Source organism: Benincasa hispida, chromosome 4 (genome assembly GCF_009727055.1).
Source record: "Benincasa hispida cultivar B227 chromosome 4, ASM972705v1, whole genome shotgun sequence".
In the NCBI taxonomy this organism is placed as follows: Eukaryota; Viridiplantae; Streptophyta; class Magnoliopsida; order Cucurbitales; family Cucurbitaceae; genus Benincasa; species Benincasa hispida.
Genome location: NC_052352.1, coordinates 777,121 through 801,098, shown reverse-complemented (window position 1 = coordinate 801,098; position 23,978 = coordinate 777,121). Strand labels below are relative to the sequence as shown.

Genomic DNA, 23,978 nt, shown 5'->3' with positions numbered 1-23,978 from the left:
ACTCATAGTGGGACTATGATGTATTGTTTATTAGCAGAATTAATGGTACTTAAGGAGTTAGATGTAACTATAGGGGCAAAACGGTAAATTAGCACAACTGTACTTACGAGTAATTTGTGAAGGATCATCATACTGCTGATTAGTTATATCCGATGGACACAGAAATATATTTGTAGTGCGAAGAGTGTAACTGTCGGTCTTTAGTGGAGTGTCCGACGGTTAACGGATGGTGGATATCGTGATTAAAGAGTTTAGTCAGTTATTCACGTACCATTGGAGTTTCAAGCTATAGGTCTATAAGGTCCCCTTGGTAGATTAATGGATTCATGTTTGAGAATCAGTTTTTGGGTTAGTTTAAAGTATTCAAATTAACAAGAGGGAATTTAATTATATATGATATAATTAAATTAATTCAATTATATACGATATAACTGACTTGATGTATTAGATATATTAATTGGAGGAATTAATATAAATATGATTTATATTAATTGCAATAAAGGAGAAAAAGAACTATGGTTTATATATTACATATGATGTGATATTAAAACTATAGGTTATAGATATAATATGATAAATTAGTTATTATATTTATTTATAACAAAAACAATTATGAGATAATTGTGGTTAGTTATTTTTCTCTATTAACCGATCATGTGGGAAGTTATTATCAGTTTTAATAACTGAAGAATAAAAATGAAAATTGTTTTCATTTTTCAGAATGCAAGACATAACGATCGGGTAAAAAAAAAAGCTATATTATAGCCTTTGAGAGAGTAAATTATCAAGCTCCTCATTACTAGACGATAGCTCCTCATTTGCTATACGATCGAGTATCCAACCCTATACGATTGATGTTTCTCATTCTCCCACTTACTCAATCGTTTAGTTCATCCTTCCCTCTACCAAATCCATACAGAGTCCACACCTCCTAGATTCTCACACCGAGAATACCAAGGTAGCCTCTTGGTAGTGTCGAGTTGTTGTTTGAGGGTCGAGGATCGAGTGTTACTCGATTGTGTTCGAGGATCTGACAGTTTGTGATTTTCACTGGTTGTTCGTTGCATTCGTGCACTTGATCGAGTTTTCTTGGACACTTGACTGGTGTTGATCGAGGAAATACTAGAAGAAGAGTTCTTCAAAAGTATGTCACTAGATTCCCTGTGTATTTAACTTAAAATCATGTTGTAATTTACTCGATGATGCATAACTGTTGTTGTTTATTTGTAAATGCTTTGTTCTTTCACAATGGGTTTGGAACAATCTTCTTTTGCTCAATGGTTCTCTTGTTTAAAAGTTCCTTCAGAATGTTAGTTTATTGGTTTGTGGTTAATGCAACTAAAATATCATATATTTCATGACAAAAGTGAATAAAATATCATATATTATTAATCATTGAAATGGTTGTTCATACAAGTGTTTACAAGCTACAGGACCTTACAAGATTTAGGGCATCAACCCCAACAATAAATCTTATAAAGTAAATGAAACAAATTAAAACTTACATTGCAAGCATTGACATACTTTATAAAATTATAACGTTTATAAGATTACCTAAAGTAATGTCATACATCTTGCAATGTTTATTCGTTACTAATATATAACATTTATATAACTAAGTAATGAACCATGCTATAGCATACATTCCATACAACCATTCAACCTTTTTATAACACTTATAATATAAATGATGCATGGATATGCTATAATGCATGCATACATATACTATAACTCTTATATTATATGATGCATGAGCATGTTTTATGTAATTTAAATCATGCATACTAGTATATTATAACACTTATAATATAAAATGATGCATGAAATTAAATGTATAACTGGTGGGTTTTCCTCCTTATTCATAAAACAACTTTTAACCTTATACTTAAGTACTGGCCTGTATATTTATACTACCACCGATTGCACTATCTAACACAAAAATATAACACTAATCCATGATCAATTCTTGTCTTGACAATTTTATTCATTGGCTTAAACATTTACATACCTTCATTCCTAAATTATCATAACTCTACATAGTTTCATCAATCTTTAGCATCTCTGAACTGAGGCATATATTTGTTCATTCCTAACATAATTTCCATGAGATAAACTAGTACCAAGTGACCTCATAATGACGTTATATAAAGAGACTAATCATTTCGTGATCCAATCTTATACAAACTCTTTGTATAGAATACCCCCACTCGCATATCTCCACATGAATGATCAGAATTAGATCATTTGTAGCAATTTATAACACTTGCAACACTACAAAACGAGTCGTATCCGTAGTGTCACCATGATAAGGTACCCAGCCTTATCCATCTACTACAAACCGTTTAGGTTATTATTTAAACAATATCTACTTGTATGTCTCTACATACTTATTTAAATTACATGAAATAACCTCAGATTTTAGTTTATTGGAATGAGTATATGCGGATAAAATAACACTTATTTTATCAACAACAATATGTTTATACAAAGTTTACAAACTACGAGATTACAAGGAGATTAGGACACCATTCTCAACATAAAAAATGTCATAGATTTTTAATTATTTCACTAAGAGTTATTAGCTTTAATATTGGACTAATTTAACATTTTCATTATTATTTAAATTTTTTTGAAATATTTACTTCTTTTATTATTAACATCATTTTCAAATTTTGACTTTTTTTTTTTTGTTTTATGGATTTCGATTAATGATATTTAATGCAAAATATTTCAAATTAATGTTTCCTTCATTTTAGGAGGCTTTGTTTATTTTCTTTCGTATTCCAAGCCACTCACATCTTCGTTGAGATCTCAAAACATATATTGAATATACTGATAATATACTGAAAAATGTAAATATACGTCGCATACACGATTTTTTGTTGACAAATATACTAAAAAGTGTAAATATACATAGCATATATTATTTGGTGTACAAGATGTGGGCATTGGTTGGGAGTGATTGTGAGGTATATAAATTTTCTTGTTCATGCTTTTACAAATATACCCTTGTTTAATTCTAGAAAATTCCAAGATATATATCTCTATGTATATGTGCATGTATACATGTACGTAAGTATACTTGATATATATTGTGTTGTATATATCAAATATACCTTGGTTTCTCTTTCGAATCTTGTGATCGATTCTTGTATTCCTTTTAAGAGGACAATTTTTGAACTTTTGGAGAAACTTTCCTCAAAGAAGTTCATCTTCATAAGGCGAGAAACTTTCTATATATATTTTTTTAATAAAAAATAAGAACGGTAAGAAAGGTTGACAAAATAAATTGGACCATACTTTTTGTGTAAAATAATAGATCATTAAGTTGTTCATGTGAGAAATAAAATTTTAGAGAATCATGTAATTTGGTCTATTTATTTAAGGCTATGTGTCTAGACAACATATGGGACCATTTAAAGTAGGAAAGGGGTTATTCTATGGGCCACATATCTACTTATAGGTAGGCCCATTTTAACCAGGCTTCAAAGTTTTGTTCAAGGAGCTCAAAAAGGCCTTTACGGATCAGCCCATTGAATTGTCCGTCAATAAAATGGGCTGAGCTTTCAATCAACCTGGGCTTGCCTTGAACCGAGCAACATGGCTTTTCCCGTCCACATAAAATGCTCATCTCCTCTTTCACTCACTGTCTCTGGAATTAGGGTTTCGCTTCTTGTTCGTTGTTCGTAGCCCTCGCAGCCGGATCCCGACTCTCCAAGATGGTAACTGTTTCTTCTCTGTACCGATTTTCTTTTTGAAATCTTTCTTTCTATTTTTTTTTGTATCACACTTTCCATTCAATTTTGTTTCGGGAGGTTTTGTGATGTGAGTTTTCTTAAATGTGCGCAGCCGTCTCACAAGACCTTCAGAATCAAGAAGAAGTTGGCGAAAAAGATGAGACAGAACAGGCCAATTCCTCACTGGATCCGTCTTAGGACTGACAATACTATCAGGTCTTTACTCTTCCATTGTGTGTTTCTTCATCATATTATTTCAATATTTCTCAGTTTTAAATCTAACGCTGCATTTTGATGTATCGTTCAGGTACAATGCGAAGCGAAGGCACTGGCGCCGCACTAAGCTCGGGTTTTGAGGTGTTTTGCATGTGATTTTCTCTTCATCCTTCGCAATTGTTTTGGACCTATTTAAGCGTTAGTTATGGAGAAGACGAAGAATATAGAGCTAGATTTTTGAATTTTTTGCCTCTCAATTAAGAACTTGTCGAAGAGAAACTCGTGTAGTTTGTAGCTTTAATTCTGTGCTAAACTTATGTCTCGAGTGAAGTCAATTCCGAAGTTAATCTTGTGTTCGTTTCGATCGATACTATTCTAGTTCAGTTTGGTGCCATTTCTTCTAACTCATGTGCAGAGTTATATTATGATCATGATCGTTCAAGTATTATTCGTGTTGGTACCTGTCTGCAAGATCATCAATTTATGAGTTATTGTTTTCTTCGTATATTCATTTACTGGCTGCATTTGTTTGCATATTCGAACACATTTATCTCCTAGAAGTTTCTTTTATGATTTATTTCTATTTTGGTTGCTGAAGTTTTGGAACTTTGATTTGACTATGAACTCTTAAGTAAATTTCATGTTTTGTTTCTATTTAACAAACTTTCTACCCAAGGTCATTTTCATTTTCAATGGAGAGTGTTTTCTTTTTGGACTTGGGCAAGTCTGTATCTGGTGTAGAGTTGCAAGTTGTAGTGCTTCGTTAAATGTGCAAAATCAAGAAAGAGTAGAAGATGACTTTTTTCGATAAAATGTGGACTTCAATAGCGTCTAACCCTAAAACTTAGCACCAATTTTGGTAGACCAAACATCCCTTTCATGCTTTGAGCAAAGAATTTGAGTGGTAATGGCATTCGATCAAATCTGAAAAATGCATAATCCTTGTAGATGTGTTACTTGCCTCCATTATTATCATTGGTCTTGGGTGAATTTCAAGTTGCACAAGAATTTCATCCAAATGATAAATCACAAGTATTTCATCCAAATGTTGAATCATGTGGTGCTGGGTGGTGGATTTACCTTATTTTAAAAATATTAATCATTGAATTGTTTGTGTTTGAAAAGGTTCTATGGAAATGGGTTGTGTAGCCTTTGGTTGATTAAATGTTGCTCTCCATGTAATGTTTTTGACTTGCTCAGCCTGTGTTTTCAACGAGTGGGGAAAGTAAATTGATATTGGTTTCTTTAATCAATGATATGTTGAACACATAGTGGCTTAGTGTACAAGTGTGTTCATGTTGGCTTGTTCTCGACTTTTGATAGTTGATGTAAGTAGGTGGTCGTCAATTTAATATTATGATGATGCTTATTGATCACAAGCTCAACTGGTGGTGACATTCTCTCTGGGTGGTTAAAATAGTCCTATTTATGTATTATATCTTGACCCTTAATAATATTTGCTAATTTATATTTATCAACTCTCAAGGACGGGCAGTAAACTAATAATTAAAGACCTGTATAGTAACTATTTTGTTTCTATTTCTCCTTCATTTGTTACAATGATTTGCATCTTTTTTAAGTATAGGGGTTGAATTTTTAACTAAATTTCAAACATAAAAACAACTTTCTTTTAGTTTTCACAATTTGATTTGGCTTAATTTCAAAAATGAAAAATAAAAAATAAAATGGTTACTAATGCGCTAGATATGTTTAAAAATTTAGATGGATTTTTGGAATTTATTTCTTTTAGTACATTAAATGTGGCAGGAGATTTGAATTTTGAAATGATACAACTAAAAACATACAACTATGAACAAAACCATGGGCTTCTTTTAAATAAAATACATAAATTAACTATGGGCAATTACGTCATACGACCAGTTTAGATATTAAGAATGGATTGACCTTTTTTTAAAAAAAAAAAAAAAAGAAAAAGAAGGTATTACTTTGGGACAAATAAAGTTATTTAGGTGTGATTACTATCAAAACTTGCAAAAGAGACCAAGTTGATATAACAAATAATTTTATTATTTTCTTTATAGTCTGATCTAATCTTTTGCATACAAAATTACCCAACCTCTTCTATATTACCTTTTAAATATTTAATAGCATGGATGGACAAATCACTTTTTGAAACACTTGAAATTTCATTAAAAAGGAAGTCTTAAATATTTCAAATTTGAGAAAATTAAAAAAGACAGATATTTGGTTGACATGAATTATTAGTAATTTTTTCCAAATAAAACCATCCTCGACATGGTTTTAATGTTGCTTCTCTCTAAATTCTTACTAATTTTTATAACATATGCATTTTATATTTTATTGTACGCATAAAAAATATTTTATAGGACTTTTTTCAAATATAGAAGAATGAATTAAAATATTTATAAATATAACAAAATTTCATTATATCATGATAGACTATTATTTGTATCGTATCATGATAGACACATATAATAGTCTATCGCATATGGACTGTGATATTTTGCTATTATTTATAAATATTTATAGCAGTTTTGTCATTTAAAATTTTTTTTTTTTTTTTTTAAGGGGAGGGATTTTTTTTTTTTAGAGTTAAAATGGATTTTTTAAAATTTTAACGGTAATTTAATAAGATTAAAATCAATTTGATGTGTTAAAATTTGATTCTTTTACCGTTTAAATTTAAAAAGGATAGGAATCAAATAAGAAGCACAATGGTTGGGGATAAATAACAGTGGATCAAAATAAATTACAATGTCGTACACGTGGCTTCATCCTAAGACACGAACACAATCCATAAAACCAATAGCCCATTTTAACCTTCTTAAGCTACCAAAATTACCATTTCGGCCCAAACACAGAGAACAGATCTAACGGGCGCTCGTAGTTTTGCAGCGAAGTCCCTGCTCCGTCAACAAACTGCCCCTCGGACCCATCGCCTTGTCTCCTCCGTCTCGTTCTCTCTGTGAACTCCAATCTCCATTTTCATTGATCCGATTTCCACTAAGGTTCGTATCTAACCTCTATGTTCATTGATTTTCTGTTATGTTAATTCGTTTCTGTTTGCTCTATTGCTGAGCTTATTTCTTCTTGCGTGGATTTAGATGGCGTCCTCTATCCTCCCTCTTGCTTCCGCCTCCTCTTCTGCTTCACGTTCCTCACTTGAGAACAAGAAGGTTTTCTCTATTTCCTGTGTACTATCGCTTTCGTTCTTATGTTGCTTTTGTCTTTTGGTTTCTATCTTTTTGTTGTTTTGATTACTCGAATGGATGTGGTAATTTATGACTAATGAGGAACAATTGCGCGTTCCGCTCCTTTAGCAGGGGAAGTGGAACCTTGGAAGTAGCTGTCTAAGCTTTGATCATGACAGAAACCATTTATTCGCGAAGACGAAGGTACGCTTAGTCTCTCTCTTTCAGTGGTAAAATTGATTATATAACTTCTCTTCATTTGGTTGCTAATTGATGTAGTTGTATCTCCATTATACTTATCCTATGGAAATATTTTGCGTAGTGTTTCCATTTTTTTTTTTTTAATAATAAAAAGAATCCTATTCGTTCATTAGATTGAGTGTTTATACGTGTCTTTTTTGGATGCTGTTTACCTCTGAAGGATATCTGTGCAACCGCTATCATGATTCATGGACATATAATGAGGTGTTAGTTGTCCTTATCTCTAAATTTTATTTGCTTATCTTGGTAGATGGAGTTAGTGAAGTGTATAGTGGAGTTGAGTGCAGGGAAGTGAAAGGCGGATTGATGCAGTACTATTTTTTTATTTTCAGTCCTTGAGCAGGATATCTATGGTTGCTTCAGTTAATGTCTCTCGGTTTGAGGGGATAACGATGGCCCCTCCCGATCCAATTCTTGGAGTTTCTGAGGCTTTCAAAGCAGATACGCACGGAAACAAACTCAACTTGGGAGTTGGCGCATACCGCACAGAAGAGCTACAGCCTTATGTGCTTGATGTTGTGAAGAAGGTTAAGATCTATCCTTATCCGATTCTATAATTGGGTTTTGCTAATTAGATCTTTGTATTTTCTATTCAGTCTTGGTTTCTAATGGAGGTTGGCAATAGCTTTTATTTTATTGAAACTGGCTTGCTTGATTAAACAGGTTGAGACACTTATGCTGGAGAGGGGAGATAACAAAGAGGTACATTGATGTTCCTGCAATTGAATGTTATTTGAAATTCTTATCTGACTCAAGGGTGCTGTAGATAATCTATTTTCAATGTCTAGTATCTCCCAATTGAAGGTCTGGCAGCTTTTAATAAGGCGACTGTAGAGTTATTATTTGGAGCTGATAATCCAGTCATTAAGCAGCAACGTGTACGTCAAACTTTAGCTTGAAAATCCTTTTTTTTTTCCCCCCCTATATCATCAGTTTTTTGCTTTAAGAAATAATCAATGAGATATTACTATTGTGAAGTGTGATCCCATTTTGTTTTATTTATTCTTTATTTACCTAGGTTGCAACTATTCAAGGTCTGTCGGGGACTGGTTCTCTTAGAGTAGCTGCTGCTCTTATAGAACGATACTTCCCTGGTGCAAAAGTTCTTATATCTTCTCCGACTTGGGGTTTGTATTGATATGTTTACTTTACTATTTATTGGCTTGGTTCTTGGCAAACTAATCTTCAAGGTCGGGACATTCTTATTGCAGGGAATCATAAAAATATTTTCAATGATGCAAGAGTTCCATGGTCTGAGTATCGATATTATGACCCTAAAACAGTTGGTTTGGATTTTGAGGGGATGATATCTGATATTAAGGTCATTGCTTGACTATATAATTTTCTCCTTCTACCATTTGTCTTGAGGTGCTAGTTCTCAATTTCATTCCAAAGTTTTATGGCTTATTTTATTGATGCTTTTCTTGCACCATACATTGTCTTTCCACCCACATCTTCCAGGCAGCACCTGAAGGATCATTTGTGCTGCTTCATGGTTGTGCTCACAACCCAACTGGCATTGACCCAACACCTGAGCAGTGGGAAAAAATTGCTGATGTCATTCAGGAAAAGAACCACATTCCATTTTTCGATGTTGCATATCAGGTATTGACCCTTTGAAAATAAAAGGCTAATACAGTATTTTGTTGCAAGTTGGAGTTTGGGTCGTCTACATGCAGCTTTTTTCTTCTTTATTTTTTTTTGCAGCATCTATTCTATATGCAGTTATGTCTTTGTGAATTTGCTCTTTTTTTTTTGCGTGTCTTCTTAAAAAAGCCCTCTGTAAATAAAATTTCTTCATCTTGAGTTCTAGGGATTTGCTAGTGGAAGCCTTGATGCAGATGCAGCATCTGTTAGGCTGTTTGCTGCTCGTGGTTTGGAGCTTTTGGTTGCTCAATCCTATAGTAAAAATCTTGGTCTTTATGCTGAAAGGATTGGAGCTATCAATGTCGTCTGCTCATCAGCAGATGCAGCAGTAAGGTGCAGCTGAGCAAAATTTTATGCCCTTTCTTTTCCATGATTTAATACGCCTGTGATTATTTTACTGCCCAAATTGTTGTGTGGAAATGCATAAGACCCTAAGTAGAAGATGGTTACAAAATCCTGGCTTATATATAATATTGTACTATTACATGAAAGAAAAGGAAATAGGCACTTCAACGCTCTCCTGCAGATTCAGAAAATATCTTGGATAAGAGATGCAACTTGCGTAATTTCAGAGTTAAATCAAATTATTTTTTATTGGTTTGGTTCATTCTGATTAATCATCTCTAATTTTCATAATGATTAATGTATTGAATTGTTCTTTTCTCGTTGAAGTCTGTAGCTTGGGGACGTGATCCATTTTGTTTTACTGCTATAAATTCCTAAGGGGGGTACCTTTTATATTTTTAGGGTAAAGAGCCAGCTGAAGAGGCTTGCTCGACCAATGTACTCAAATCCTCCAGTTCATGGGGCTAGAATTGTAGCTAACATTGTTGGAGATCCATCACTATTTAACGAGTGGAAAGCAGAAATGGAAATGATGGCTGGAAGGATAAAGAATGTTAGACAGAAACTCTATGATAGTCTCTGTGCAAAAGATAAAAGTGGGAAAGATTGGTCCTTTATACTCAAGCAGATTGGCATGTTCTCATTCACAGGCTTGAGCAAAGTTCAGGTAATTTTCTTGTAATTAATTAATCAACTTTTATCTACTGAAAAGCAATATAAGCTAACTCCCAGTTTGCCATTTTGATCCAAAAAATTCATAAATTGGGAAGGGAAACAATGCAAGGCTTCTTGACATTTTCAATCATAAGTGATTATAATAGTCTATTGCTTTATCTGATTCCTTTTTCATTTGTTGCCAATAACGCAATTTTTTGCATTGCATTCTTTATGTTCAAGCAGAGTGATAATATGACGGACAAGTGGCATGTATACATGACAAAGGATGGACGAATATCTTTGGCTGGATTGTCGTTAGCTAAGTGTGAATATCTCGCAGATGCCATCATTGATTCATTCCACAATGTACGGTAAAATGGATATCAGATAGGATATATGATAAAAATATTTCTTCAAAGTTTTGTTTTCAAATATTGTATTCATGAGTGATAATTAAGACTTCACCGAATCTAAGTTACCTGAGACATTGATCTAAATTTTGTAATAAAGTGGCTCAGTGATAGTCAGACGTCTTCATTCAAGATCAAATTTAAAGCAACCTGTAATGTAATTTTCCTATTACTTTAACCATTGGTGTTTGTTATTTGCATGTTTGAATTTTTCATCAAGAGTGGCAGTTCATTATCTTTATCTTCATTACAACTTAACTCTAGTTTTCAAGTATCTACCATCTGTTATAAAAGTTCTGAACCCTGATAGAGTTTTCAATAGTTTTGATACGAACACTCGAGAAACCTGAGATGAACGAAAAATGAAATTTATGATAATCGAAGTGGGAAAATTTTTATTCAGGAGGTGTTGTCGTGTTGGTCAGTAGCATCGAGCCAGCTAGGGTAGAGTATGATGATGGAAGATAGAGGCATAAAACTTTTCCTCCATTTATATAAATCCCAAGAATTCAAATATGCTGTAGATACAAAGATATAGAAGGAAAAATGCCTTGTTGCCGTTTTTTGGATTTTCGCTTTTTAGTGAAATAATATTTCTCTATGCTCCTAGAAGTACTGATATATGAATTGAAGATATACTTTTCATCAATAAGTTATAGAAAATATCTGATGAAGCATTGCTCAAACATAAGAGTAAGAAATCATTAATGTCTTTGCTGGTTAAACCAGTCAAGTCGATATTTCAAGGGTTAGGAAATTATATTACTTCGCAGAGTGCCTCAGACCATGTACACAACTCTTTCAAAACATGTATTATTTTGACCCAAAATTATACATTTTTATTATTTTTGTGGAGGATAAAAGAAATATATGTAGTGTAACATTCCACCAGTCCTCACAAGGATTTCAACCAAGCACCAAAAGCAATTGGTTTTCATATCATTCACCCCAGCAACCATATTTGCAGAAATAAGAACAAATATGATTGAAAGAATCATATATTTGAGCATTGAAGAACCTTGAAACCAGTGCTGTAGTATCATGAAACACTTCCCTTTCTCTCACTTTCTCCTACCAAATAATAGCTAAGCTGGAGCCACAGGAGCTTGTGATGTTGATGATCTATGAGTCCCTCCAAGCTCAACAGGAACGAGAGGAATAAGAGAGTGCAAGACGTCTGTTATTAGGGGACGATAGCTCGGTTCTGGTTGCACGCATAGCACAGCGACAGCAGCAACCTACATCATTCCATAATTATACATTCAACTCAATTTCATTGATAGTATGAACTTACAGAATGCCAATAGGAAGGAAAAGCTCTAGTAGAAGAGAAGGGAGTATTTACGAACCTGAAATAAGTGTTTCGGATCCATTGTGTTTCTAATCACTGGATCAACGATATCAGGTAACTTTGATCTATCAGTGAGCTGAGGCATAGCCTGCAAGAAAAAAAAAAGGGAAAAAAAGCCAATTAAAAGTTGTAAGATTGTGAAACATACATGTTGAATATCATTAGAGGTTGGTTCAGTAGGAGTTTTACCCATGTGACAATGGATTGACATTGAGATGGTGCCAGTTTTTCAACAGGCCTTTTCCCTAAGAGAAGCTCCAAAAGCACAACGCCAAAAGCATAGACATCACTTTTATCAGTCAACTTACCTGTGCACAAGTAATCATTTTTTTACCACAAAAACCAAATTGGAGCCGGAAGAAGGAGACTCTACGGAGCTGAATCAGCCAACATATCCACATACAAATTACAGACAAGTTGAAAACAAAATCTTCATTTTTACTTCTTGGGATCTTCAAGAACAGGTTAATAATTTTGCCCTTATGATGTAAACAATGCATTTTGTTATAACAGAAACGAAATTTACGAGAAAAGAATAAGAACAAGAAGAAATCGACACATAAATTTATCTGGTTCACTAATAGTATATTAGCTACATCCAAAAACAGAAGGAGGGAGCAGTTTTACTACTAGATGAAAATATCATATAATATAGATACAAATGCGCCAATAAGATTAGAGGATTTATGTATAGCACCTTATGAAATCCTAGATCCAAAATCATGAATAATATATAACAGATCCAAAGTATTCCAACATATTCTCCCTTCTGAATATATTAACTAGCTTGGAAAGGGAGAGAAGAGTAAATCTCATGAAACAAGCTTTTCTTTACAATTCTCTACCACTCTCTTTTTCTTCTCTCTTTCTTCTTTGTCTATTGCTTTTGGTTGCATGCTGCTTACCCTTTTACAAATTAGACTAGATTCCAAGACAGATGGGATGGCCCACTATAATAATCATATCTTCTTACTAATTTTTTCTGAAAAAAAGGAAAAAAAAAAAAAAAAAAAAAAAGAGAGAGAGAGAGACTTATATCATTTTGAGCTAGCTGTGGCCTCCACCTAGCACTTGATATCATATACCATCAAGATTTTAAGTTTTAGAGATAAAAGTTCAAGCAAATTGAAACATGATAAGACCCTTTTAACAGCTAAAAAAGGCAAACACCAAATTAAGCCTAGCTTTTTTGAAAACAGGAGTCTTAACTTTATGATCTATCAACTACATCATTTCACAGACCAAAGGTGAAAAATCATCTCAAAAGTTAATTTACTAATTGAGCTCCTAATTACGTTCTTTAACATTAAATTATGCTACTAATTATAAAAGTGATACTATAACATGTTCATTAAATTATTTTCACAAAATTAAAGGTTGAGTTTGACATACCATCTAAAAGATATTCTGGAGCAACATAACCCATCGTTCCAGAAAGCTTTATATCATTCTTGTTTTGTGCTCCAACAATTACAGACAAGCCAAAATCAGAAAGCTGAATCCACAACACAAAAAAAAAAAAAAAAAAGAAGAAGTTTAGGTATCTCTCTTCCATTGTTTTCTTCTTTTAAATAATTGAGGGCCTAGCCCCAGCCTGTTTGTTTTAAATAAATAATGGTCTGATTTCAGATATCTTTTTTAAAAATAAAAAGCATTGGATTGGATTTTTTCAAACTTCAATTTGATGTACTATTTTACCTTAGCATTGAAGTTTGCATCTAAAAGAATATTGGAGGATTTCAGATCTCTATGTATTACTGCTGGCTTGCAGTGCTCATGCAGATATTCTAATGCTCTGTGGTCAACAGTTTTCAAATGTCAGAAACACACAAGCAGGAAGCTTAAAAGAAGGAAGGAATTATTATCAAGAGATAATCACATTGTGGCAGTCTTGTTGAAAGCCATTGTAGGAAAAAAAAAAAAGCTCACCTAGCTGCATCAAGAGCAATCTTCATGCGCATGTGCCATGTTAATGCCTCTCCATGTGAAGGCCCTAAAAACATTAAACATTAAACATTTTAATTTCAGACAACTCTGAGCAAGTAGGGGATAATCATAGAGCATAATCATAGAGCCAATTAATTAATAAATCACAAAAAGTTAAGAGGCTTTGATTTGGGGTTTTACCATGTAACAGTGTCTCTAGTGATCCATTTTCCATTAACTCATACACAAGAAGCCTTGATTCCCCATGAATGGTGTAACCCAGAAGGCGAATGATGTTTGAGTGATGAATTTTGCTCAATAAATCAACTTCATTCTGCAAAATTTCAAGTTGTGGAGTTCATTTTTTTTGTTGATTGCTCGAGATATAAGGAGGAAGAAGAAGAAGAAGAAGAAGAAAATGATGGTAGAAAGAAACAGAACCTCAAATTCTTTCTCTGAATCCTTATCGTTACATTCAAGTTTCTTTACCGCGACGTATAAGTTTTCTTCTAAACGAGCCTTGTAAACCCTTCCAAATCCACCCTCCCCTAGAATGTTACTTTCCTCGAAAATGTTGGTGGCTTTTTCCAGCACCTCGTAATCAATGAGTGGAACAGCTACTTTATTGTTACCCATCATTTTGTTTGAGCTGAATTTACGCAAAATTGGAGCTAACCCAACAATACCCTTCTCAGCATCTTCAAATCCAAATCCAAACAAGAAACAAAAAACCCCCAAATGAATCGATTCAAATCGGAAGAAAATGGCAGATAACTCGAAAGACAATATGGGTTTTACTTTTACCTGAGCTCCGAACGTTTCGTTTATGGAAGTTAGGGGAGTTTCTTCTGTGATAAATCCACAAAAACAGTGAAACCACTAAGACAGCACCCAATGAAGCACAAACGATAAGAGCAATCAGCATTTTCTTGTGGGTATCGCTTGTAAGATTCTCCATTCCCTTCGGAATTCCTGGAAACACATAACAGAGGAAATTTCAGTGGGCAACAAAACGATGAACAGTTGAGAGAGAGATCTGAAAAGTACCCACCTGGAGATGAAGCAGTCATTGAATCCAAAACTGGAGAAATGGGAGAAGGAGACTGTTGTAGTAGTTCCAAAGAAGAAGCACCCACCAAAACAGAGGGGATTTGAAATCGCAGAAAAGGAAGAACAGAAGGAAAAAGAAGAAAGGAGACAGGAAGAAGAGGCTTCATATTATCCTTACTTTAATTTTTTCAAGGATTTCATGAAGATATGGAGAAAGAGAGAGATGGGTGTCGTGTTGTGGATTCAAAACGACGAAAGAGAGTGTGATTTTGGATTTGGGGATTGAAAATTTGAAACAGAAAGGACTTTTTCTATGCGCAAAGAAATGCACAAAAACACAGAGAGCATACGAATCATGTGGGCAGTTATTGGGAAAAAGGGTTTTAAAATCCCATTTCTCTGACTGAAAGAGATGCCATTAAAACAAAAACAGTAAAGAAGAAGAAGAAGAAGAAGAAGAAAGGAGAGAGAGAGAATCAAAATGTAGTGGTAATGGCAGTAGGTAGATAACCAAATCCCAAAAAGGGGGAATTGAAAATTCATTTGTTTTAACACCATGTTGGCGCACTGTACAGTTCAGGAGCCGTCGTCTTCACTGGTCGTCGGATGCTCAAATCAAATTTTAGGAAAGTTTTTGAGAAGGACAAAGCTTTGGGTTCGAAAATGGTGCAAGCTTTTGGAAAAATATGAACTTTTCATTTTTGTATCCTTAGTCTTTACGAGTAATTGGATTGAAATTTCAAGTTGTCAAAATGCCTTTTATTATATATAAAAAAAATTATTTTGATTTTTATGGATCAAAAGGAAAAATGTATATTGATCAAAATGAATTAAAACAAACATATGTAGGACCGAAATTGTATTTAAACTTTAGTAAAAACACACTCAGATTTTTGTTGTTGGTTCTTAAAAAATATAAATTGTAATATTATTGTTGACTTGACATTTATTGTTTCAAAATTACTAAAAACTAGTCACATTAGGGTTTGTTTGGAATTTCTAAATGTTAAATTAAAAATCAAGTTATTTTTTTAAAAAATGTGTTTGACAACTACCTAAAATAAATTTTGAATAAATAAATTTAGAAAATAAGTTGATTTAGGATAAATACTTGAAACCAACTTTTAAAAAATGAATTTTGAGTGTTTAATATTTAATCTCTCCCTCGTTTGTATAAGAAATATCGACCACCACCTACGACAATTGTTGTGGGCCAACCTCCGACCACCATTTCAATCGATCGCCTCCGACTTCCAAGCACCATTTTTTGGTCACCATACTGGCGATGCTTCCAGCAACCTCCGCCTTCGACCACCATTCCGACGTCTGCCGGTCAACTCTGGCCATCATCTCCACCGAAAATTCTTTTGTTGTGATTTGAAATTAAAAACACTTTTGGTATATAATAAACCAAACAAACCTTTACATAAAAACACTTTTGAAAAAGAGTTGCTAATAGTTTTTGTCAAAAATGTTTAAATGAAAATACATTTTTAAAAAACATTTTTTTCATAAGTCATTCCAAACAGGTCCTTATTCCATATTTCAAATTTCGTCAAATATTCTAATAAATTCTTAGTGTCAAGAATGTATTATAACCTTCAAATAACGACATTTTAAGAACATTATTATTATTTCTACGCATGCTATCCAAGTTGTTAGATACTAAATTCTATGGGTATTGGTTGTTAAAGTAAATTCAATAGTTGAATTGGAAATTATAAATTGCAAAGAAAATGAAAGAAAACAACACAACATTAATGTGTGAGAGAACAAAATGTTCGTAGAATGATTTCCTTCAAATTCCTATTCATAGAGTTAAGAAAACATGAAAATATATATACTTATTATAGGATTCTTGATCAAATAATAAATGTTTATTTTACGAGAAAATTGTGGCAAAAAATTGAATGGACATGAAATTTTTTTAGATGGAATATTACTAGTAGGAATAAAGTAGAAACTAGCTTCTAATGAGAGTGACCCAACAAATTAAACATATAAAATCCATCTTAATTATGAAAGCTACATGAACGATGGGATGGGAATTAAATATATTGTCATTTCCATGTGAATATGAACACTTTCAAATTTGAGGGAATTATAAATACAATATTTTATTTTAATTTAAATTCTAATATTTGATTTTGATTATCTCATAATGATGGAGTGACTTTTCTAATTTAAAATACTAATTAGACTTTTTTTTTTTTTTTCTCAATCTAGATCTCGTATTCACAAGTCTATGGTACCAAATATATAAATTCTATATATGACCAACTTCATAATATAATATGCAAATGAGAATATAAATGGACATTAAAAAAATTGAAACCAACATTTAAAAAAAAAATTAAAATGTTATGCCTTTTATTTAAACTATAGATTAAATTAGGAAAAGAGGGAGAATATAGAAAACTTTACTTTTCGTTTTTTGACAAAGAGAATGTGGCTAACTAAATGAGACAAATTGATTGGAAAATTTTGAAGTTTATTAATTACAATATTATATATGTTTTAACCCTCCAAGACCTTCCATGTCTTGGAAACGAATAACCCATCATGTTAGGTAAATTATTATTATTATTATTTATTATTTTATTATTATTATTATTATTTACGATAGAAAATAAAAAAGAATAGAATAGAGAAAAGTCAGCTAGGAACGACAAAACATCGAGCTGACTTTGGTAGGCCTAAATTTCTTTTTGAAAATAAATATGTCTACAAAGTACAAATGGGTTTAAAAAAAATTGAGTTATCATTGTAGAAAATGAAATTAGAAAATTAAAATGAAACATATTTTACGGATATCAAGTAATTTTTATCAATTTTTGTTTAATTTAATATGCAGAAATTTATATGAAATAATAATCCAAAAATAGGTAATAATTATAATTAATCATTAAAGAATAATTAATCTCACACGCGTCCGTTGTTATCGTAGGCTCCTCAAAGGGCTTGACCTCTAGCTTCCTTCTCTTGGTCTAATCTTACTTTTCGGACTAATCTACATGAAACATACTCGCATCAGTGTCATATCGAGCCTATCATACTCCGATCCATAAGTTAGTACAAAAGGCGAATAATTCAACTAAACACACAAAAGTAAGATCATGGCTCTACTATGAAAATTACTCACTCTTCTCCTATGGAGTTGTCAAATAGGGCCATTTGTAATACCCTTTCTCTGACAGTCGTCTATGGTTACATGTAACTTTGACAATGTGAGGGTAGTTTACGACACTCAAAGTTGCATGGTGCTTCCTAGTTCGAGTCTTCGAGTCCAACTCGATTATTTACCAAATGAGATATATATTTACCAGAACATAACTCTGAGTTTTTCCTTTTGGGACATGTGTTCCCTATGTCGCCTCTCGGTTTCCTTTGTGCTTTGGGCCTTGTGGGGGGCTACCCTCAACAATAATAATTAATATTAATTATTTATATTAACTTAATTTGATTACTTCTAATTAAATATTAATGACAACATTTCAATAAAATATCAAATTATTTATAGAATTAGCAAAAAAAAAAAAAAAAACATTGATAAATACTGGTAGATTTCTATTAGTTTCTATCACTGATAGACATTAATAGTCTTCTATTAGTTTCTATCGCTGATAGACATTGATAGACTTTTATCAGCCTATATCAAAGAAGATTAAAAATTTGCTATTTTGTGTAACAATTTTCTTTATTTTTTAATTTTTGAAAATCTTCCTTAATTAATTAAATATTCAACATGAACTAGCTCAGCTGATATAAAATATGAATTATTGATCTAATGATAAAAGATCTAAATCTCGCATTCTGCGTACCGTTGAACTAAAAAATTTCTAATTAACTAATTAAATATATCTAAAATATTGGTAACTAATTATTTCATAATTTCAATAAATAAGTAATTGCAATAATTTAATAAGATATTGTAAAATTGAATTAAGTAGATATTTTAAATTATATTATTGAATTATTTTAGTTATGTAATTAATTGTATTAATTTTGTTAAATCAATATCAGTTAATTTTAGTTGACTGTTTTCAAAATAAAAGGCAAACAAATCAAATCATATCAAAATACTTTTGTAAGGCTGTAGAATACCCTTGACCATAGGTATAAATGATACTTAAAAAAATATTCATCTCATTTTCATACCATAACTCTAGTAACAAAGAAGATTATCATGTACGCTTATCCTTCCCCCTTTTTTTTTTTTTTTTTTTTGAAAGGATTGAATCTCACAGGAGTGATCGCTTTACTTTGATTTTGTTTTAAAATTACAACATAGAAAAGAAGAAACATACATTAATATGTAGTAAGGGAAGAAGAAACATACCTTTAAAGAACCGTTCTTCAAATTTGTCTAGGTCTTTACAATTCATCAACGAACCGATCTTCCATGAACAATATTATGATACCACCATAAGGTCCTCTCCACTATTCTCTTCATAAAGACTAGTTTGTAGGAACCAACGTTTGAAAGAGAGATTGAATCTTGTTGTGGAGAAGATTTTTTTTTGTATCGAGAACTCTTTCTCTAAAAGAAACTTGAGAGATAAGCTGAGAAGATTGATGGAGATAGGAGGGGGTGATAGATGGATATGGGAGGAGGGGGTTTTCATCTACAATAACCAACTCTATATGAGGGGAAAAAAACTTCCCCTCTAAAAGAAACCACTCACTCCCTATTTATTCAATTAAAATGAAATGAAATTTATTTAATTAAAATAAATAATTATTCAATTAAATTAATTAATTGATTTTAAATTAAATATCTCGTTTAATTAAAGAAAAATTTTCATAGATAGAAAAAATGTCAAACTATTTACAGAAATAGCAAAAAAAACACGGATAGACTTTTATCAAAGTCTATCAGTGATACTTCTATCAGTTTCTGTCACTGATATACACTGATAGACTTTCTATCAATCTCGTCTCTATCAAAGAAGATTAAAATTTTGTAATTTTGTGTAAATAGTTTTTCTTATTTTTCTATTTTTGAAAATCCCTTTTAATTAAATATACATTTAAATCATATTCAACTGCGCATCTCTCATAACATATAGTTTTAATATGAATCTCATTCATATTTATTAACCTATAATTCTGATATGAATCCTATTCATATTAATTATTTGAATCATATTCAAATAATAAATTTCCTTTTATTATAAAGTTTAATTTTGAATCTCATTCAACATTAGCTTTATATTATAATGTAAATATATACATTATATAATTGTATCATATACAATTAACATTATTCCATTATTTAATTTGAACAATTCAAATTCTTTCAAAACTTTTGATCCTTGTTTACTCGTTGTGAGCTAACAAGGGAACCTAATAGACCTACAAATTAGAAGCTCCAATGATTCGACATTAACTAACTAAACTTTTTAATTATGTTAATAAACATTCATTAACGGTAGGTCACTCCACTAAAGACTCATAACTACACTCTTCACGCTGTAGAATATTTCTGCATCCATGGATATAAGCACAGTAAGTCGATCCTTCACGGGCAGTTAGTAATTACAATTGGGTCATGTTATCCCTGTTATTACCTATTACTCCTTAAGTACGTACCACTGATCCCTCTAATGAACAATCTGTTTAATTATGACCCTACCATAAACCAAGCCCTTCTCAGACCGTGAAAAGGCGGGTACCCTTTGTTCAAGACTTGGAATCAACATTTAAGAGAACTACTTCTCTGTTGGGTTTTATGCCCTAAAACTCGTAGATATTACATGTAAATAAATGACTTTCATCAATAAAGAGTTATAGATATTATTTCAATAAGTGTTATTGATTGTATTGAATTCGTTTTTCTTAATAACCCTAAATTCAATAAACTAACATCTTAGGCTGTCTTATGAGTCTTGAACTGTATGTGATGACATACAGAGATCAATGTTCCAGATACAACCTAAAGGGTCTATAACATAGGGATAAGTTTAGGTACCTTATCCTAGTGACACTACGGATAGGGCTCTCTTTGTATTTGATACAAACACAATAATCCAACGCATTTGTGTAGGTGACATGCGAGTAGGGGTATCCTATGTAATGATTTTGCATAAGATCGGACTATGAAATAGTAACCACTGGATGTAACTCCATTGACTAGTTAGGTTTCGATTTCAATAAGATGACCTAGGCAACTTAGTCTTAATCTTGAATCTATTATGAACTCATGTTTACCAAGGGATTGTCCTTTGATTTGTATGGGTGAGAGTGGCCAGTTTGCCAACTCAATATACCTACCATTTTGGGGACAAGACCGAGTGGGAAGCTGGAAACATAATAATACAAGATGAATTTTTCTCATTCTCGACAATAGGGTAAGTACATGAGTATTTCCTTAAATGGTGTATCCAAGACTTGAACAAAGAACTCTATCCTCTCACTGGTCCAAGAAGAGTTTCTGTTTAATGGTTGGACCATAAACAGGTTGTTCACTAGAGGAGCACGAGTACTTAAAGATAAAGAAGTAACCTAGGGATAAAATGATAATTTTGACCCCACTAGTGTTACGAACACTCGTGAAGGACTAACTTGTTGTTATTGGTCTATCCGTGGACACAAAAATATATTTGTAGTGAAAAGAGTGTAGATGTGGGTCTTTAGTGGAATGCACCCAGAGTTAATGAATATTGATTAATGAGGTTAATGAATTTAGCTAATTAATCTCATATCCTTAGAACTTCTGATTTGTAGGTTCATGAGGTCCGCGTCCTAGCTCGTAAAGGGAATTGACGTAATTATGTCTTGAATAGAGTTTTAAATGTTTAAATTCACTTAGGAAAATAGTATAATGTATAATGGTACATTATAATATAAAGTTTAAATATAAACTTTATAATATAAATTTAATTTTGGATATGATTCAAAATTAATTTATGGGAGAATTAAATATTTGAAGGAGTTCAAAATTAATTTAATATGAATTGGATGCATATTGAAACTATAGGTTAAAATTAATGCCTATTAGATGTATATTAAAACTATAGATTATGAGAGAAATACAATTGAATATGATTCAAATGTAAGCTAAATTAAATATTTGATATTTCATTTAGTAATTTAATAATTGGAGAATTAATTAATTATTTATTTGATTTGATTTGATTTGATTAAATTAATTGAATTTAAACTATAGGTTATGTGCAAGATGTTTCCTTTAAATATGATTTAAATGAAATTATTAATTAAATTAGATTTAATTAATTATTAATTTAATTTAATTAATTAAATTAATCATTTTGGTTTTATTAAATCAAATAACTCTCATGTAGGGGAGTTATTTGAAACATGGTATAGCTCCCACGTTTCTCTCTCTCCCTCATTTGATTGATATACCTGTAAAATATAAGTTTTGCAGTAGATGTGATTTCTCTTCACTGAAGGGTTATGTGAAAATTCTCTAAAAAAAACTTCCTTCTTTCCCCATTTTTGAGATAGCTTCCCACAAATCAATACCAAAGTTCTCAGATAATAGGGAGGTTTCCAAATTGGTAGTGTTCGTGCTTTCAATCCTAAGGAGAATTGACCCTTTCGTCGAGTCGTCAACGAGAGTAAGTAATTCTTTTTTTTCTCTCTATAGGATAGAATTCCTAATTGTAATGCATGCTTAACCTAGAGTTTTTACAATAGGCTGAGTTTTTTTTTTCTATGTGATATTTTATATTTTCATAGTGTATTGGTATTTTGATTTCTTTATTAATTTCGAGTTAGATTCTAATAATTCCACTACGCTAGGCTTTTATCCCTACATCCTCTACTTACCCTAAAGATGAAAATGAGTGAATTTCATCTTGTGTAGCTGTGTTTCCATCTCCCTACTTGGACATGTCACCAAAATGGTGGACTTATTGAGTCGGCGATTTGGGCCACTCTCACCCATATAAATCAAAGGACTGCCCTTATAGGCAAAAGTCCATAACTCACTCAAGATTGAGATCGAGTAACATGGTTATCCTATGAAATATTAATCTTTTCAGTCAATGATGTTACAAAGAGAGATTAAATATTTTGCGGTACAGTCTTATATAAAGTTTTTGTATATGATACCCCACTCACATGTCTCCACACAACTGATTTGGATTACATCATTTGTAACACTTATACCATTTATAACACTTACAAAGTGGGTCGTATCTATAGTGTTACTAGGATAAGGCACCTAACCTTATCCATATACTATAGGCTCTTTAGGTTATTACGTGAACATGATCCACCTATATGTTTAAGACATATTGTTCAAGTCTCATGAAACAATCTTAATTTTTTTTCCATAATGGATAACTAATTATTACATATTTAAAATAATCAACTATTATGTCAAATAATTAATTTAACTACGAGGCTTTAACGACATAAATCCTAACATTTTCATTCTTTCATTCTCTTTGTACCCACCTTTTAAGACACAATATACTAATTTCAGGAAAATCTAAACATTTGGTGGTGTAATCGTTAAACTAACACAATTAGCACATTGTATTAGACAAAATATTAAATCTTAAAAAAATTCTAAAAATTTTAAACTACGTTTAATAAATAGGCACAACCTTAAATTTTAAATCTTATTTTAAAAGAATATACATACACACATCATTGATCAAGTCCAACCGAGCGATACACTAAGGGGGTGTTTGATAAATGGTTATGAGTTGTTGGGTTGGGTGGTATTTATTACCCATGTTTGTTAAGCACATAAAGAAAAATTGTGGGTTATTAAAACCACCTTTTTTTACCCACTCAAAACTAACCTTAAAATCGGTGATATTTTCATTTTCTTCTCTCTGATTTGGATTCTCATCTTCGCCATCATCTTCGCCATTTGGATTCTCTCCCAAATCTGATTTGTTTTCTGCTTACTTTTTAGTTTTACAAAAATTTGATATGATGATTTGGTTCATTGTTTTTGTTGGATTTCTTCCAAGAACCGATCTTATCTTATGTTATGTTCTATCTGAGGCCCTCACTATGTTATATTATAAGTATCGAAAAGAACATATATTTTGTGAATTTTTTTTGGAAATGCCACATGTTCGGTCGGTTCATATTATTTTTGTGATCTTATGAAAAATGTTACTGTACTACATTACATTCTCACCATCATAATCAAATAAAAGGTAATTATCCTATGTATAATTTCAATTCCAAATATACTATCCATATTATATAAAAATAA

General features: G+C 31.9%; 3 protein-coding genes across 4 annotated transcripts; 2 read left to right on the top strand and 1 right to left on the bottom strand.

Moving 5' to 3' along the window:
- Positions 1–3,562: 3,562 nt before the first annotated feature.
- On the top strand, positions 3,563–4,398 carry LOC120075950 (60S ribosomal protein L39). The gene is made up of 3 exons (XM_039029708.1): positions 3,563–3,722; positions 3,850–3,953; positions 4,045–4,398. Exons 1-3 carry the CDS (start codon positions 3,720–3,722, stop codon positions 4,091–4,093), a joined length of 156 nt encoding a protein of 51 aa, XP_038885636.1. The 5' UTR covers positions 3,563–3,719; the 3' UTR covers positions 4,094–4,398.
- Positions 4,399–6,774: 2,376 nt separating this feature from the next.
- LOC120074959 (aspartate aminotransferase, chloroplastic) lies at positions 6,775–10,646 on the top strand. Of its 2 annotated transcripts, none has more exons than XM_039028071.1 (12): positions 6,775–6,943; positions 7,040–7,111; positions 7,259–7,330; positions 7,720–7,914; positions 8,051–8,089; positions 8,176–8,265; positions 8,406–8,514; positions 8,599–8,708; positions 8,849–8,992; positions 9,201–9,367; positions 9,782–10,046; positions 10,280–10,420. In XM_039028071.1, exons 2-12 carry the CDS (start codon positions 7,040–7,042, stop codon positions 10,409–10,411), a joined length of 1,395 nt encoding a protein of 464 aa, XP_038883999.1. In that variant the 5' UTR covers positions 6,775–6,943; the 3' UTR covers positions 10,412–10,420. The 2 variants fall into 2 exon arrangements, with proteins under 2 accessions (XP_038883999.1, XP_038883998.1); XM_039028070.1 differs by having other exon boundaries at positions 6,776–6,943; positions 7,256–7,330; positions 10,280–10,646.
- Positions 10,647–11,531: 885 nt separating this feature from the next.
- On the bottom strand, positions 11,532–15,435 carry LOC120075064 (probable receptor-like protein kinase At1g80640). Its single transcript, XM_039028220.1, has 10 exons — positions 14,775–15,435; positions 14,528–14,695; positions 14,165–14,421; positions 13,925–14,057; positions 13,727–13,790; positions 13,496–13,592; positions 13,190–13,292; positions 11,987–12,105; positions 11,796–11,885; positions 11,532–11,684 (listed from the first exon to the last, which is right to left on the bottom strand). The coding sequence occupies exons 1-10, from the start codon at positions 14,938–14,940 to the stop codon at positions 11,532–11,534; spliced, it is 1,350 nt and encodes a 449-aa protein (XP_038884148.1). The 5' UTR covers positions 14,941–15,435.
- Positions 15,436–23,978: the final 8,543 nt, after the last annotated feature.

Coding starts and splice junctions, on each gene's coding strand:
- LOC120075950 (XM_039029708.1), top strand. Junction 3,954..4,044: donor AGGACTGACAATACTATCAG/GTCTTTACTCTT, acceptor TGTATCGTTCAG/GTACAATGCGAAGCGAAGGC.
- LOC120074959 (XM_039028070.1), top strand. CDS start 7,040: ATGGCGTCCTCTATCCTCCCTCTTGCTTCCGCCTCCTCTTCTGCTTCA. Junction 7,112..7,255: donor CCTCACTTGAGAACAAGAAG/GTTTTCTCTATT, acceptor CCGCTCCTTTAG/CAGGGGAAGTGGAACCTTGG. Junction 8,090..8,175: donor AGAGGGGAGATAACAAAGAG/GTACATTGATGT, acceptor TTCAATGTCTAG/TATCTCCCAATTGAAGGTCT.
- LOC120075064 (XM_039028220.1), bottom strand. CDS start 14,940: ATGAAGCCTCTTCTTCCTGTCTCCTTTCTTCTTTTTCCTTCTGTTCTT. Junction 14,058..14,164: donor ATTCAGAGAAAGAATTTGAG/GTTCTGTTTCTT, acceptor GAAATTTTGCAG/AATGAAGTTGATTTATTGAG. Junction 13,593..13,726: donor ATTGCTCTTGATGCAGCTAG/GTGAGCTTTTTT, acceptor TGTTGACCACAG/AGCATTAGAATATCTGCATG.